At 40.4% G+C, this 15,193-nt stretch overlaps 1 gene segment (V, D, J or C); it reads right to left on the bottom strand.

Annotated features, from left to right (window-relative positions):
• Positions 1-3,386: 3,386 nt before the first annotated feature.
• LOC122554659 lies at positions 3,387-14,458 on the bottom strand. The segment is given in 4 exon segments: positions 3,387-3,663; positions 13,563-13,623; positions 13,995-14,283; positions 14,410-14,458. Coding segments are annotated over 4 exon segments (651 nt in total).
• Between the last annotated feature and the right edge of the window lie 735 nt (positions 14,459-15,193).

Below are 15,193 nucleotides of genomic sequence, written 5' to 3'. Positions count from 1 at the left end.
ACTTAACTTTAGGGAATGAAGTCGACCCATTGGGCAAAACATCAATGGTGAAGCACTTTGCAGACAATGATCATAAATCTGCTGGATTCCAGATTGTTCTGAAAATGGATAGAAATTGGCCCAACATTCTGAAGGGGGAAGCACAATGTTAATAAGATCAGGTAGTGATTTGACCAGAGTGGACTGGAAGCTGGCACTTAGTGGTAAATCTAAATCAGAGCAATGTGACACATTTAAGAAAGAAATAAGAAAAGCACAGGGAGGAGATTTCCCAGGAAGCCACTGCCTGGGACCAAGAATGAAGTAGGCTCTGGACACCAAAGGGCATGGAGGGGGAGATAAAGAGAAACAAGGGAGGCTTCCGGTCTATACTGAAATCTGAAAACAATCGAAACTAGTATGTAGTAAAGAACGTGCAAGAGGGAGTTTGAAAGAAAGAGGTATTAGGAGAGCAAAAGGGACCATGAGAAAATAATAACAGTCAAAATAACGGAAAATATTTTTAAAAGTTACAGGCTCATTCATAATAAAAGAACAATTCAGGAAACAGTAATGCCCATTAAGTGTTATTATTGGTGTGGAGCCGGAGGATTAGGTTGTGGTCGAAACGAATGTGTTGTGTCAGTGTTCGCTAGTAAGAGGGACAATGTGGGGACAGAAATTGTGGAGGAGTGTTGTGATGTACTTTCAGAAATTAGGACACATGATGTGATGTTCTGTGTTGTCTTCTGGTTGAAAAGCGGTTATATTTCCAGGGCAGATGAAATGTATCGCAAGCTGTTGAGCGATGCAAAGGATAATATAGTTGGGTCGCTGGCAATAATTTAGAATTCCTGTCTGGCCACAGCAGTTGTGCCAAGTGAGTGTAGATCAGCCAACGTTGCACTGTTATGCAGGATGAAGGAAGGGATAAACAATGCTATCACACATCCGTCAAGCTAGTCTCCGGTAGGGAAATTATTAGAACTCTTGAGAAGCGGAAGTGGTCTTCCTTTGGAAGATCAATCAACAATTTTCAGCATAGTTTTATTGACAGGAAAGCATGTCTTAACAATTTGATGGTAATTTTCAGAGAGATAATTCGATGTCCGGATGATAGCAATAATCATAGTCAATGGGATCCGAGTTAATTTGACAGATTGGATCCAGAACTGTCTGAGTGGTGGGAGCAGGGGATAATGGTCATTGGGTGTATGCATGACTGGAAATCAATGCCTCGTGGTGTTCTGAAGGGACTGGTGTTGATTTTCTTGCTGGTTCTCTTATATACCAATGATTGAGCCTCGAATGTAGGAGGGTTAACCAGTAAACTCACAATTGGAAGGAAAATTGCCATGTTGGTAAGTCATGAGCATAACAGCTTTAGATTGCAGAAGGATAGACAAGGATTGGTTATATGTGAAGAGAAGCTGCAAATGGAAATCATTCTGGATAAGTGTAATGTGATGTAATTCGGCAGAAGAAACTGCGAGATATTACGTTTTGAATGGTAGAAGCCTGGAAAGGACTAAGAATCTTTGGTATACATACCCACCGATACCCTGTAGTACTGTGTCGTCTGGACAAAGAGGCTAAGAAGGTGAAGAAGGTATTTGCTTTTATTAGCCGAGACATTGACAATGAAGAGTAGGGAGATGATACTGGAACTTCATAAAACACAGGTTAGGCCATACTGAAGCGTTGTGTGCATGTTACCGAAGGGCTTACAGTGTTATACATTGGGTGCTGTTTGCTGTTCTGGTGAATTGTGCTGTTTCAGTGACAATGTTTACAAGAAAATCTAAGGTAGCGAACAAGTACAGTGCTGGGTCCTCTACTTTTTGGCATTTACATAAATGATTTGGATGCGAGCATAAGAGATACAGTAAGTAACTTTGCAGATGACACCAAAATTGGAGGAGTAGTGGACAGCGAAGAGGGTTACCTCAGATTACAACAGGATCTGGACCAGATGGGCTAATGGGCTGAATAATGGCAGATGGAGATTAATTCAGACAAATGCGAGGTGCTGCATTTTGGGAAAGCAAATCTTAGCAGGACTTATACACTTAATGTTCAGGTCCTAGGGAGTATTGCTGAACAAAGAGAACTTGGAGTGCAGGTTCACAGCTCCTTGAAAATGGAGTTGCAGATAGATAGGATAGTGAAGACGGCGTTTTGGTATGCTTTCCTTTTTTAGTCAGAGTATTGAGTACAGGAGTTGGGAGGTCATGTTGCAGCTGTACAGGACATTGGTTGGGCCACTGTTGGAATATTGCGTGCAATTCTGGTCTTCTTCCTATCGGAAAGATGTGGTGAAACTTGAAAGGATTCAGAAAAGATTTACACAGTGTTGCCAGGGTTGGAGGATTTGAGCTATAGGGAGAGTCTGAACAGGCTGGTGTTGTTTGCCCTGGCGCGTCGGAGGCTGAGGGGTAACCTTATAGAGGTTTATAAAATTATGAGGGGCCTGGATAGGGTAAATAGGCAAAGTATTTTGCCTGGGGTCGGGGAGTCCAGAACTAGAGGGCATAGGGATAGGGTGAGAGGGGAAAGATATAAAAGAGACCTAACGGGCAACTTTTTCACACAGAGGGCAGTACATGTATGGAATGATCTGCTAGAGGAAGTGGTGGAGGCTGGTACAATTGCAACTTTTAAGAGGCATTTGGATGGGTATATGAATAGGAAGGGTTTGGAGGGATATGGGCTGGGTGCTGGCAGGTGGGACTAGATTGGGTTGGAGATCTGGTCGGCATGGACAGGTTGGACCGAAGGATCTATTTCCATGCTGTACATCTCTATGACTCTATGAATGTGATTATATTGAAGGCAGCATTGATGAGATGTGCCAGGATCTTGCCTGGTTTGGAGAGTTTTAGTTATGAAACTAGATTACAAAGACGGGGGTTTTCCTTGGAGCAGAGGAGAATTAGGGAGAAGATTATCATGATGTCTGGAATTATTTTAGGCATAGACAGGTTAAACTGTATGAAACCTTTCCCCTTGATGGAGAGATCAATGCCTCAGGAGCACAGGGTGAAGGTAAGGCCAGGAGGTTTAGGGTGGATCTCAGGAGAAAACAAAATCAAACAAAGAGTGGTGTGAGTCTGGAGCTCAGTGCCTATAATTCGTGTACAGACTGAGCCCCTCATAATAAGTATGAAGAATTTAGATGCATCCTTGCCAAGGCAAGTCAGAGAAGGCAATGAATCAAGTGCTGGCACATGAGACTGGAATAGTTAGGTGGCGTGGAAAGGATGGACCAAAGGGCCTTATTCCTATGCTGTATAAGGTGATTCTGTGAAAACGGTTATAAGTAATGCCTTATTCGTGTTAATCACAGATGCTCTGTTTATCTCAGTTCCCACAACACTTACCTGGACATGGCATTTATTTGCTCTTGTGTGACCCGCTGTGTTGAACCTCACATTAGGTTTTGCTGGGGCAATCTACCACTGACTCGGGCTGGGTTAACTGGCTGCTCAGGGTGTAGGTTCCCTTCTTGTTTCTCACTGATGGGTAAGTCTTCAGTCCAGTCGTGAATAGTTCCCCACCTTTTTTCCAGGTTACCTTGGTGACGTCAGGGGAACAGTCCATCGCGAAACAACCAAAGATCACAGAACTGATTTTGTGGTCCTGACAGGAGGAGACCAGGCCATAAAGCGTGGGGGGTGACGGTGTCTCTACAATAGAATGACCAATTGAGCATGTTAGTTTCTGTTAATTTGACATTATCAGTTACTCAAATGTATCCTCAGCTGTAAACGTTTGCCAGTATGCTCCCGCTGAGGTCTACAGCATAATTGGAATTTGTTTTGTTTTATACCAGTTGCTGATCATGATCATTTGTTCCCTCTTCAGAAACATGCCTTCTGCGTTGACCATTACCATATAGTTTAGGAAGAAGAACATCCTGATCCCACCCCGGTAACTATTTGAAGATCTCACCAACTGACAATTTCACTGGATTGCAAGTGAAGAGCAGAGACATTTCACAAAATACAAACCAAGGAAATGCAGATTCATCGAAATTCTAGAGTGTGTGCAAACAGGCCATTTGGCCCAACAAGTCCACACCCACCCTCTGAAAATTAACCTATTCCCCTACCCTATTACACTACATTTAACCCTGACTCATGCAATTAACCTCCCAATCCCTGAACTCAACATAACCAATTCACTCCAGCTTGCCCATCTTTGGACTCTGGGAGGAAACCCACACAGACATGGGGAGAAAGTGAAAACTCCACACAGACCATCACCCGAGGCTGGAATCGAACCGGAGTCCCTAATACTGTGAGGCAGCAATGCTAACCATGGAACCAGCGTGCCGCCCCAATAGGTACCGTGCTGCTGGGAATCAGAAACAAAACAGAAATTGTTGGAAATACCCAACAGCTGTCAGTACCTCCAGAGACAAATCAGAGTGAATCAGGTCCAGTGAGCCTTCCTCACTTATCAATGCAAGGCAGAATGTTCTGTCTGGGAGGAAGGTCACTACAGCAGCAGCACAGACAGGAACTGAGCACTGGGTGACTGGGAGGATTGCTGTCGCAGCTGACCTCATGCCAATTATCGGGAAATTGAAACTTCTTATTCACAAGTAACTGAATTTCAAGGCCTCTGAAAGATAGAGGACCATTAAAGTTCAGAGACTTTGGACTGTTACAGCTGAGTATTTACGTAAATATGATTTGAGAAATGAACAAGTAATCTTTAACATTAATAACTATCAAACTAACACGCAGTTCACCACCTAACCTCATCTCTCGGACTAACCACTGCACTTACTCTCTGTTTAGACCTAAATTTCCACTCACATTGACAAATCCTACCCTGCTACGCACCCATTCATGCCCGGAACACACAATCCCTATCACAAGAAACACATCCAAGGCAATCCATTTTGGTAGAATGGATGAGTAGAGAGATCTCAGTGTCCATGTACATAGATCCCTAAAAGTTGCGAGTCAGGTTGATAGGGTTGTTAAGAAGGCACACTTTGTGTTGGCTTTCATCGAAAAAGGGACTGAGTTTCAGAACCACGAGGTTAGTCTACAGCTGTACAAACTCTGGTGTGGCCGCACTTGGAGTATCGTGTATTGTTCTGGTCATCACCTTATAGGGAGAATGTGGAAGCTTTGGAAGAGTTCAGAGGAGGTTTACCAGGATGTTGCTTGGTATGGTCATAAGTTTTTATGAGGAAAGGATAAGGGTCTTGAGGCTGTTTATGTTTGAGATTTCTGTTTCAGGAAAGGGCTGATAGTTAGAGGTTGTTTCGTTACTCAGAGGGTAGTAGGGGCATAGAACGCACTGCTTGCAACAATAGTACACTCGCCAACTTTAAGGGCATTTAAAATGTCATTGCATAAACATATGAATAAAAATGGAATAGTGTAGAATAGGTAGGCTTCAGATTGGTTCCACCAGGACGGCTGAAGGGCCTGCACTGCAGTGCAATGTTCTATCTTCTATATTCAAGATGGACATATGATCTCAATTCCTTTCACTCATTCCCCTCCTGCCACCCTGCACCTGGTCCATGGTGAATCTGGACCTGACTGGACCTGGCACCGTAATATTCACAACGTCTGACAGAAGCCCACTACCCGAGACATGACCTCAGCCCTTGGTCACAGACCTCTCATCTTACCCAAGTCAACCTGTGCACATTGCATCCTAGCTCCTTTCACATCTGTGCTTTACCACCTACCATTTTGCCAGACTCCGAGCTTTGCATTTTGACATCACGTCCACCTGTCACTTCATTACAGTGACCTTCCACCCCTGAACCATTGTGGGACTCTGCCCACCTCTACACTAACAAGCCTGGCACCCTGCTGATCTCTCCACAAACCAGCCTGGCAAAGACAGACCTCCTGCATTTCAGCTCAAACTACCCCTGATCTACCAAGCACAATCGACCAAATTATCCTGTGACCATTACCATTTACCTTGATGCCACCTTGCCAGACAGGGTTCATGCAAGCTTACCCAGTAGCCAGCCAACACCACACAGCCTACCAGCCCAAACTCTCCCACATTCCCAATTTAGCCCCGCACTTGCTCACCACCTTGAACGTTGGCCTACTCCACCATAAAGTCAGTGAGTCATAAAGTCATATAGCACAGAAACAGTTCCTTTAATCCAGCTCATCCATGCTGACCAGAGTTCCCAAATTAAACTAATTTCACTTGCCTGCCGTTGGCCCATATCCATCCAGACCTATCCAGTTCCTGTAGCTGTTTAAATGTCTTCTAAATGTTGTACCTATCTCTGCATTTACCACTTCCTCTGGCAGTTCATTCCAATGTTTTGGACAGTTCCAACATGAAGCCCTAACTCTTGCACTCAGTTCTCTGACCAATGAAGGTACATGTGCCAAACACCTTCAACATACTAGCTACTTGAGACAACGCTTTCAAGAATCTATGAGTCTGAACCCACAGGGCCCTGTGTTTAACATCACTATCCAGTGCCCTACCATTACCTCTGTAAGTTGTGACCTGATTTATCTTCTCGTATTCACTTAAGTTAATTTCCATCTGCCACTCTTCAACCCATTGGCCCAGCTGATCAAGATCTCATTGTACATTTAGATAACTTTCACTGCCAATTATACCACCCATTTCGGCGTTATGCGCCAATGTACAAATGATGCTCCATTCAATGATTTCATGGCTTTCAACCAATATTGTACCCTGACTTTCTCCCACATATCCGTAGCATTTTTTTTAAGGATTGAAGGAACCTATCTCCTTCTTGAAATCATTTAATGTTTTGACCTCAATCAATCAATCTCTGTGGCAGTGAATTTCAAAGGTTCATCATTCTTTTGTTTAACAATAAACAATCAGGTTCAATGTTATCGGTGTGTTGGGAAAATTGATGAGCAACAAGATTTATGATGATCCCAAGAATGGAATAGTATTCTAGAGAGGCTGAGGTGCCCTCTTCAGCTTCCATTTCGCATGCTGACATGTCCCTTCGGCAGCATGTTCCAAAACTGTGATCTTTGAGGATAAGGGCGCACATGTATGTAAATGCTTCAAATGAAAGCTTTCATCCAAATCAGACTTCAACTTGACTCTCAACTATATCCCTGCTCCTTTACTCTTCATCGATCACAGCCATGGGACTCATTTCCTAACAGAGCTGTGAATGTGCTAATACCACACAAACTTCAGCAATTCAAATAGGCTGATGACAACTGGTTTCCCAAGGCGATATAAAAAGTCTGACACTTCCACACCTGTCTAGAGATTCAAATAAACACTAGAAGAATTGAAAATTATTTGAGGCACTTGTGTGTCTCCACAAGATGCCATGGTTTCCTTCTGTGTCATTGACTGTGTCTTCACTGAATGAACAGAGCTATTTCTTAATCATATAATAGGAATGAAGCTTCCCTCATTTTTAGCAAGGCAATCACATATTATATTTCTTTATTCCAGGGAAGTATAGTGTTAAATTAATGGAATATGATCATTCGGATGTTTCAATCGGAAATTGTCTTTCATGAGCAATTAATTCCAGGCTCATTGTGTCACTTAAAATACTCACAGAAATGTCTTTCAGAAATGGTGTCTCCCTTTGTTGCTGCTCCTCGGATGCTGCCTGAACTGCTGTGCTCTTCCAGCACCACTAATCCAAAATCTGGTTTTCAGCATCTGCAGTCATTTATTTTTATCCTTTGTTATGGGCAGTCGAATCAGTAAATCTGGGATAGTTTTTGCTTGTTAATCAAAGGTGTTAAAGAGTTTTAGCCAAAGGGAGAGCTGTGAATTTAGCTCACAGATGCATCGTGATCTAAGTAAATGGTGGAACAGCTCGAGGGGCTGGGTGCCCTCTTCTTGCTCCTCCCTTCCTATCATTGTGTCATCCATTAAGCTAGCACTGGCGGTGAACGCTATTAGTTAACATATTTTAACAAATTAATTGTTTCACACATGCTTTAAATAAAAACTTCTGTTCACTATTTGGAACGGGATCATTTCCATTCTTTATTTGAGTGATCAAAATAACTTACACCCAATTACCGCAGCCACTGCTCTCTGGAGTGTGTTGTTCCTTGTGAATAATAGTTTCTTGTGAAACTACAACTCGAGATCAGGGCGCTCAAATTCAATGATTCTCTGATATTTAATATCTCTGGACATTCACAATTTGTTCAAATACATCGTTTGTCTGAAGAACGTATTTCATGGAACAGAACATTTTTCAATGAAACAACAAACTTTAAATGCTAGAAAACCAAAATAAAGACAGAAATTTCTGAAGAACCTCAGCAGATCTAGCAGCTCCTGTGGAGAGAAAGCAGGTTACCCTTTCGCATCCAGAGACTCTCTCTTCAGCAAATTGTTTTCATGTTTTTGGTACAAGATCTCGTGCCTGTTGAGATAAATAGTGATTACGTTGGCTTGACTCCGGTTGGAAAATGATTCTTAGCAGAGGTACTGGATGTTCTGAGATAGCAATTGAAGACCAACTGAAAAGCTATCACCATCTGCTACAAGTGTTGGATTCAGCGGAACCCCCACCGTATTCAACAATCAAATTTAGCCACGGCACTGGTTTAATATAAAGTAAAACAGCCTAAGCATAATCTCATTAAATATGTTTCGAAAATTATTCATTCTGGATTAGTTATAAATGATACTGTTAGAACAGCAAGTCAAAAGTTGGGATTTCTTTGAGCACTTACTCCATTAACCCCAGCTAGCGATGCCCCAAAGCTTGTGGACAAATATTTATCTGGAAAAAGCTGCTAACCACCAAAATTCTGTTTAATATCAAGAGACGCAAGTCAGGACAGCGATTGAATAGATTTCACTGGCCTCTGTGAGTGGAATTTCAACAAACACCCAAACATCTCAATCTGCTTTCTTGCATTGAAGTAACCTGATAAGAGATGGTGTTACATACCTCTCTAACGGGTTGGAAGTGAACACAGGCCACCTGGCAGAGTCAGGCTCCCTACTACAATATCACAAGAGGCCTGAACACAATGTGCTCGACACTACTACGAAGTACACAGCCACCTGTTTGACAGTACATAAACAATGTTATTCATTAACACCTTCCAACAACCAAGAATTGTTCCAGAACGTTTGTACAATAAAAGTAACATTTCAACATTTTTCCACGAATATTTTGACAGCAGCTCCGAATTGTTCAAACTCTATGGGAACTACAGAGGAAGAAATCGAGGAATTGCATTGCCATCAATTCACTGTCACTGGATTTCACTCTAGAACTCCCTTCCTCTTTCCCTTCTGAATGTTGCTTCACCAGATGGTCTACTTGGTTTGAAATAGATTAAAATGTTTTGAAATGTATTATGACTGTTGCCAGTGACATTAAAAGCTGATTATAGGTTTTCAAATAATAAGATGCCAAATAATTTCTGATTCTACATTGTGCCACTAAACATGTCCTGCACAACTGAGGCACAAAGAAAATATGCAGCATATTTCCCTCTGCCTCGCTCAATCAAATACCTCTTGTTGCCAACAACCAATTTCAAATCTCTTGCTATCTGGCTTTTGTTCCTGAAACTTTCATTCTGATTGGTACAACTTAGTCAGGGCTCTCAATTCTGTGGCACCTAATCGAATATTGCATTTCTGGCAAAAGTGGTTTTGAAGCGCGAGATGAAATTAAACTGTCTGAGATTCAGGTATCCGAACTGGACAATTTACAAATGGTCAGGACTGTTGACAAGTTAGTCGGAGATAGCACTGAAACAAACTGTACAACAATCTTGATCCTAGAGGATACATTGCTCAATTCCTCACGTCAAATATATTCACTGTAATTGAACATTCATCAGAGGAGATAACCAGAGGATTAATGTGAACACGAATGTGTTCACAATGAACGTAGATAACCACTGTGTTTAAACTTCATAAGTCATTGTAATTAACAAAATTGAGGTGGGACCTATCGCCAATTAAAGCACAGTCTCAGAGGAAATGGATTATTCTACAAATTATTTTTACATATTCTTAAAACATTTCTTGAACTGTGGAGATTTTGCATGCACTACATAAAGTTAATACTGCATTCCAGTGTGGAAATGCATTTTTGTTGAAGAAATTAGTGCAAGTTCATTTTCTTGTTAGCTGCTTTTAATGTATGAAAATGTTTTAAAAATGTATGAATTGAAAACATGTTTCTGTCTGGAGTTGCTCGCTTTAACGGATGTTTAAGTAAATGTGGGCAGCGCGGTGGCTTCGTGGAGAGCACAGCTGCGTCACAGATCCGTGTACCCAGGCTCGGTTCCAGCCATGGGCGACTGTCTGCGTGGAGTTCATACATTCTCCCCTATGTCTGTGTGTGTTTCCTCCCACAAACCAAAGATGTGTGATTCAGGTGAACTGGTCATGCTATATTGTCCATAGTGTTAGGTGCTTTAGTCAAGAGTAAATATTGGGAAGGGGAATGGGTCTGGGTGGGTAACTCTTCAGAGGGCCTGTGTGGACCTTTTGGGCCAAATGGCCCGATACATACCGCAGGAAATCTAATCTAAATGATTGTCACATTTAACTAATGTGAGCAGATTCTTTCTGATCGCTACACTGCAATAAATCGGTCAAGTATATTAATTAAAATAAATTTAACTCTATTTTCAGTGTTTGAATAAACAAGTGCTCTGTTATCCTCTAGTTCATGTCTTCTACAAATTTGTGAACTCTGCATACGTCTGAACACATCGATGTAAAATGAATTTTCTGTGTTTGCAGCAAGTACTCCCATGGTTTTAAGATTAGAGTTCCTACAGTATGGAAACAGGTCATTTGGCCCAACAATTCCACACTGACCCTCTTAACAGTAAGTTGTCTTCCCAGACCCATTGCTCCTAACTTATATTTACCCCTGACTAATGCAACCTAACCGACACATCCCTGAACACTATGGCTGTGCTAAATTGCACAATCACCTGACCTGCACATCTTTTGGACTGTGGTAGGAAACCAGAGCGCCGAAAGGAAACCCACGCAGACACAGGGAGAATGTGCAAACTCCACACAGGCAGTCACCCAAGGGTGGAGTCGAATTTTGGACCCTGGCGCTGTGAGGCTACAATGCCAACCATTGAACCACCATGATGCCCTGCGAGTTTATGAGTGAATTATTTTAATTAATTCACAATTTGGCCTTGGTCACATAATTCACGATAGCAGTTGTTTGCGAAAAAATGACTCGTCAGTTGATATTTTACTCGTCAGTAAAATGTAACTATTTATTTAAAATGCACAGATTGGGAACACCTAAAGCACTGTGCAGATTAAATAATTCAGTTAATGTTTTATTTTTATCCTGCAAATCCAGTTTAATCAGGGACATAACAATGAATTAACTCAAGTTACTTGTGAAACTGATCAAAGCAGTGAAACCGATCTGTTCTTCATAGAATTGAGCAGAATTTCCAAATGGTCTTTGCCAATTATCTTTTCCAGCCAGAAAAATTATGTATGTAGAGTACAGCGGAATTAACAGGTGTTTCGTGATCAATTAATACACTGTCATGCCATTTTTGCTCAAGCGGAAGAACTATTAGAACATAATACTTTTGAAATTCTATTTATATTTCTCTATGACTTTGTAAACTGTTTAAAGACAGACCTTGTGATTGAACTAGATAGTTGAGTTCTGAATTTGGATTGTAAAGCATGGATTAGATTAATCCTTAATTATTTCTTTTAAGGAAAAATTGCCCGTGAAGGCATCTGTTTTCCATTCATTACTAAAACCTTTGCGATTTGCCTTTCACTAAATAATAGGCTTTATGAAATTTCAACTCGCATGCTGATTGCATTGAATGAGGAACCTGGAGTGGTTCATTGTCACCAAGCATGTTAACATTGCAAAAACAATGTAGAAACCAGAAACGGTTTCCCAAATATAACACATTTAATGTTACCCAAGCACAGTCCCTCCTCAACAGATCAACGATCAGCAAATTACAGCATGGTGTGATTGCAGCAGAACTAGCTTTGCAATCATTTTCAACAGAACCAAGAACATGATGTAACCTCACAAAAAAAACAAATTGAAGTCTAACACTGTTGCTCAGAATCAAGCAAACTAATGATTAAATTGAATAGAAATAACAAGTCATAACAGCAGCCTTGTTTGTGAGGGGACCTAACACTTAATGCTGCAACGTTTCCGGCAACAGTTCAATTTATTTCCAACCTGCACACTCTTCTTGATCATGACAATCTTGTGCAGCGCACAGTAGAGTGGTTGAAGGCTTATATTGATTAATCACTTCATGGTCAAAACAAAATTACTGAATGGACGAATATTACCACATTAAAATTTTAAGTTAGTTTCAGTTACGTAATCTGATCAATACTGCAGTTTCAGATTTTAATCCAAAATTTTATTTTGAATGAGGCTACTCAAAATAAAATTCAGTTAGTTTACAATTAGAACTGAGATTTGTTTTTAAAAGGCAATACATTAAAAACTCGTTTTTTTTCATTTCTCACAATTCCGGGTTTCTATATTAAGTTGGTTTTCAGAACGTTACAAACGGATGTAATGTTTTCAATCAAGCAGAGAAAAATGTCATATGAGTTTAACAAATGCAGAAATGATTCATAAAAAACAAAAGAACTTGATAAATATTGGTAATGAAAAGTAATCCAGAGAGAAAATCTCCTCACCAGAAAGAAAACACCAATTACAGAAAGCATGAAAACGCAGATCAATTTCACAAACTGAATAAGAATCCAATCAACTCAATTCAACAGAATCAAGGAAAATAAAATCAGAATCCCATCAACACAAAACAACAGATTTAAATGAAACATAATCAGAATCCAACCAATTCAATTCAACAGAATCAAATAAAACAATTTCAAAAACCAATAAACACAATTCAACAAAACCAAGTAAAATCAAAGCCAAAATCCAATCAACTCAGTTCAACCAAATCAGCTAAAACAAAGCCAAAATCCAATCAACTCAGTTCAACCAAATCAGCTAAAACAAAGCCAAAATCCAGTCAACTCAATTCAACAGAATCAAGTAAAACAAACTCAGAATCTCATCATCAGAATTAAATATAGCACCGCAAGAAAATTTTATGACAGTTTCTAACCTGCTTGTCATTAACAAAATAAACAGAATAAATGAGAAAGTATAATCATGGTAAAAACATATATTCAAGAAATGAATAATGATATTTTAGCATATTTTAATCATGTTTGGTAATATCTTGAACATCTTTCAATTCTTAGCGTTTGTTGTTGATAATAAAACTCATAGTCAGGGTGTCACTGACATTAAACATTATTTATAGCTGACTGATTAAGAGACATTAGGTGTTTCAAGTAACCCAGCCACACAAAATGCCCATCTGATCAAAAAACAAGAGATACACTGCGCAAACGACTCCATCATCACCATTTTAACTACCTGCTGAGCCTTAACTGAAGTCTATAATCAGTCTGAACAAAAATCAATCCGAACCAAACCAAACTCAGCACAGAATCTGAGTTTCATTTCATTCAGAAATTAGTCACATGAATATAAAGTTTTTAAAAAGTCACGAAGAAAGTTCAACGTTCTTAACTGAAGTCACTGTCACCATGGTCCCTTGGCCCCAGTAATCAAGAGCTATATCACTGTGAGACACATTGTGTCAAATACTATGACAGACTGTAACTGGAAAATGCAGATAATTTCATCACTTCCTGGTAAGCAGTGATTCAGACTCCTCTAAAACTTATTCAGGACATTATTTCAGCTTTTACTATTCATTGTATTTTGAAAGCTTGGAATACTTTTACAGGTTTGGTCTGCATTTAACTTGACAATCAACACTAAGAAGGTAGAAAAAATTATACATTTGTAAAAACTAGCACGACTGGATTGCAGTTAAGTTGCATCTCACATTATTTCTCGCTCCTGCCACGGTAGAAATCACCAACTTGATATAAATCCTTGTCAGTGGTTTTTGTATGAGGATGCCGCTATGCACAACACTGTGACACACTTTCTTGCACAGTAAGCGATGGCGGTGTCTTCGATCTTCAGGCTCCCCATGTCCAACGCTAAAATGTTGTTTGAAGTAAATCGATCCTTAATCGCTGGTGCATAGTAACTGTTGGATGAGCTATAGTAGCTAACAAGCCACTCCAGACCCTGCCCGGGAACCTGTCGGACCCAGTGCATCCAGTCGCTGCCAAGATTGAACCCGCTGGTTTTACGGGTCAGTTTCAGGCTGCTTGCGGGACGGCCGGACTCTGCCTCTGGCTGAGTCAAAACAACATCCGACTGGACACCTTTACAAAGAAAACAAATAAAGCTTGAGCATTTCTGTTGACGAAATGATGGCTGTGTCTTTTACGTTCCTGCGGGAGACTAACGTTGAGACAGTAACAAAGAGAGACTTGAACAAAAACGCTCACATGATAAGAAAGTCAGTAACAAATTTAGAAAAATTGTCGACACAATCATTCTGATAACTTGTGGGAAACGGTTCTGTCAAGATCTTTCTAAACAAAGTGATGTGACTTTGAACCAATTCAAGTTTGTTAATTTACTTTGAGATGATAACAAATGTTACTGCAATGTGGGAATTTGGATCCATTAACTTCATGTTCCGGAGCTTTAAAGATACTCAATAAACAGGCTGAACGAGCCAGAACGTCAATGTCCTGTTTTCTGATAGTCATACAGTGAATACTGTATTCAGTGACTTTCCTTTTTAAAGAAGAAATGTCAAGTGAAATGTGTCCATGGTGATTAAATGGGAAAACATAGTTTGTTTGGTAGGACTTTACCTTAGACGATTCATTTTCCCTTTAATCGGCCAGATACAACAGTTGGCAGCAATTAAGCTGACTGCAGAAAAGGTCCTTGAGTTCCCAGTTTCACTTACTGGAAGCAGGTGGAGATTCTGCAGTGGATCAAAGATATTTTGTCTCACTGTTGACCAGTTGGTGGAAAGCCAACTGCAAACCATAACTACTGCCTCAGCAGAAACAACTCTACTCAGCAACAATGCTGGAGGAATGTTTATTTTTCAGTTGTGCAACTAGGGGAACTAGTCCTTCTTCTCATTGAAGGAAATGTTCGCAGAGTCTTAGACACAACCTAAACATCAACAGTTCATTGGAGGATCACTACAGATTGTTTAATATTGAGAAAAATTGATAAATAGTCATAGAGTCATGGAGTGATACAGCATGG

Source organism: Chiloscyllium plagiosum, chromosome 11 (assembly GCF_004010195.1).
Source record: "Chiloscyllium plagiosum isolate BGI_BamShark_2017 chromosome 11, ASM401019v2, whole genome shotgun sequence".
NCBI lineage: Eukaryota > Metazoa > Chordata > Chondrichthyes > Orectolobiformes > Hemiscylliidae > Chiloscyllium > Chiloscyllium plagiosum.
This window is presented reverse-complemented; position numbering and strand designations above follow the sequence as displayed.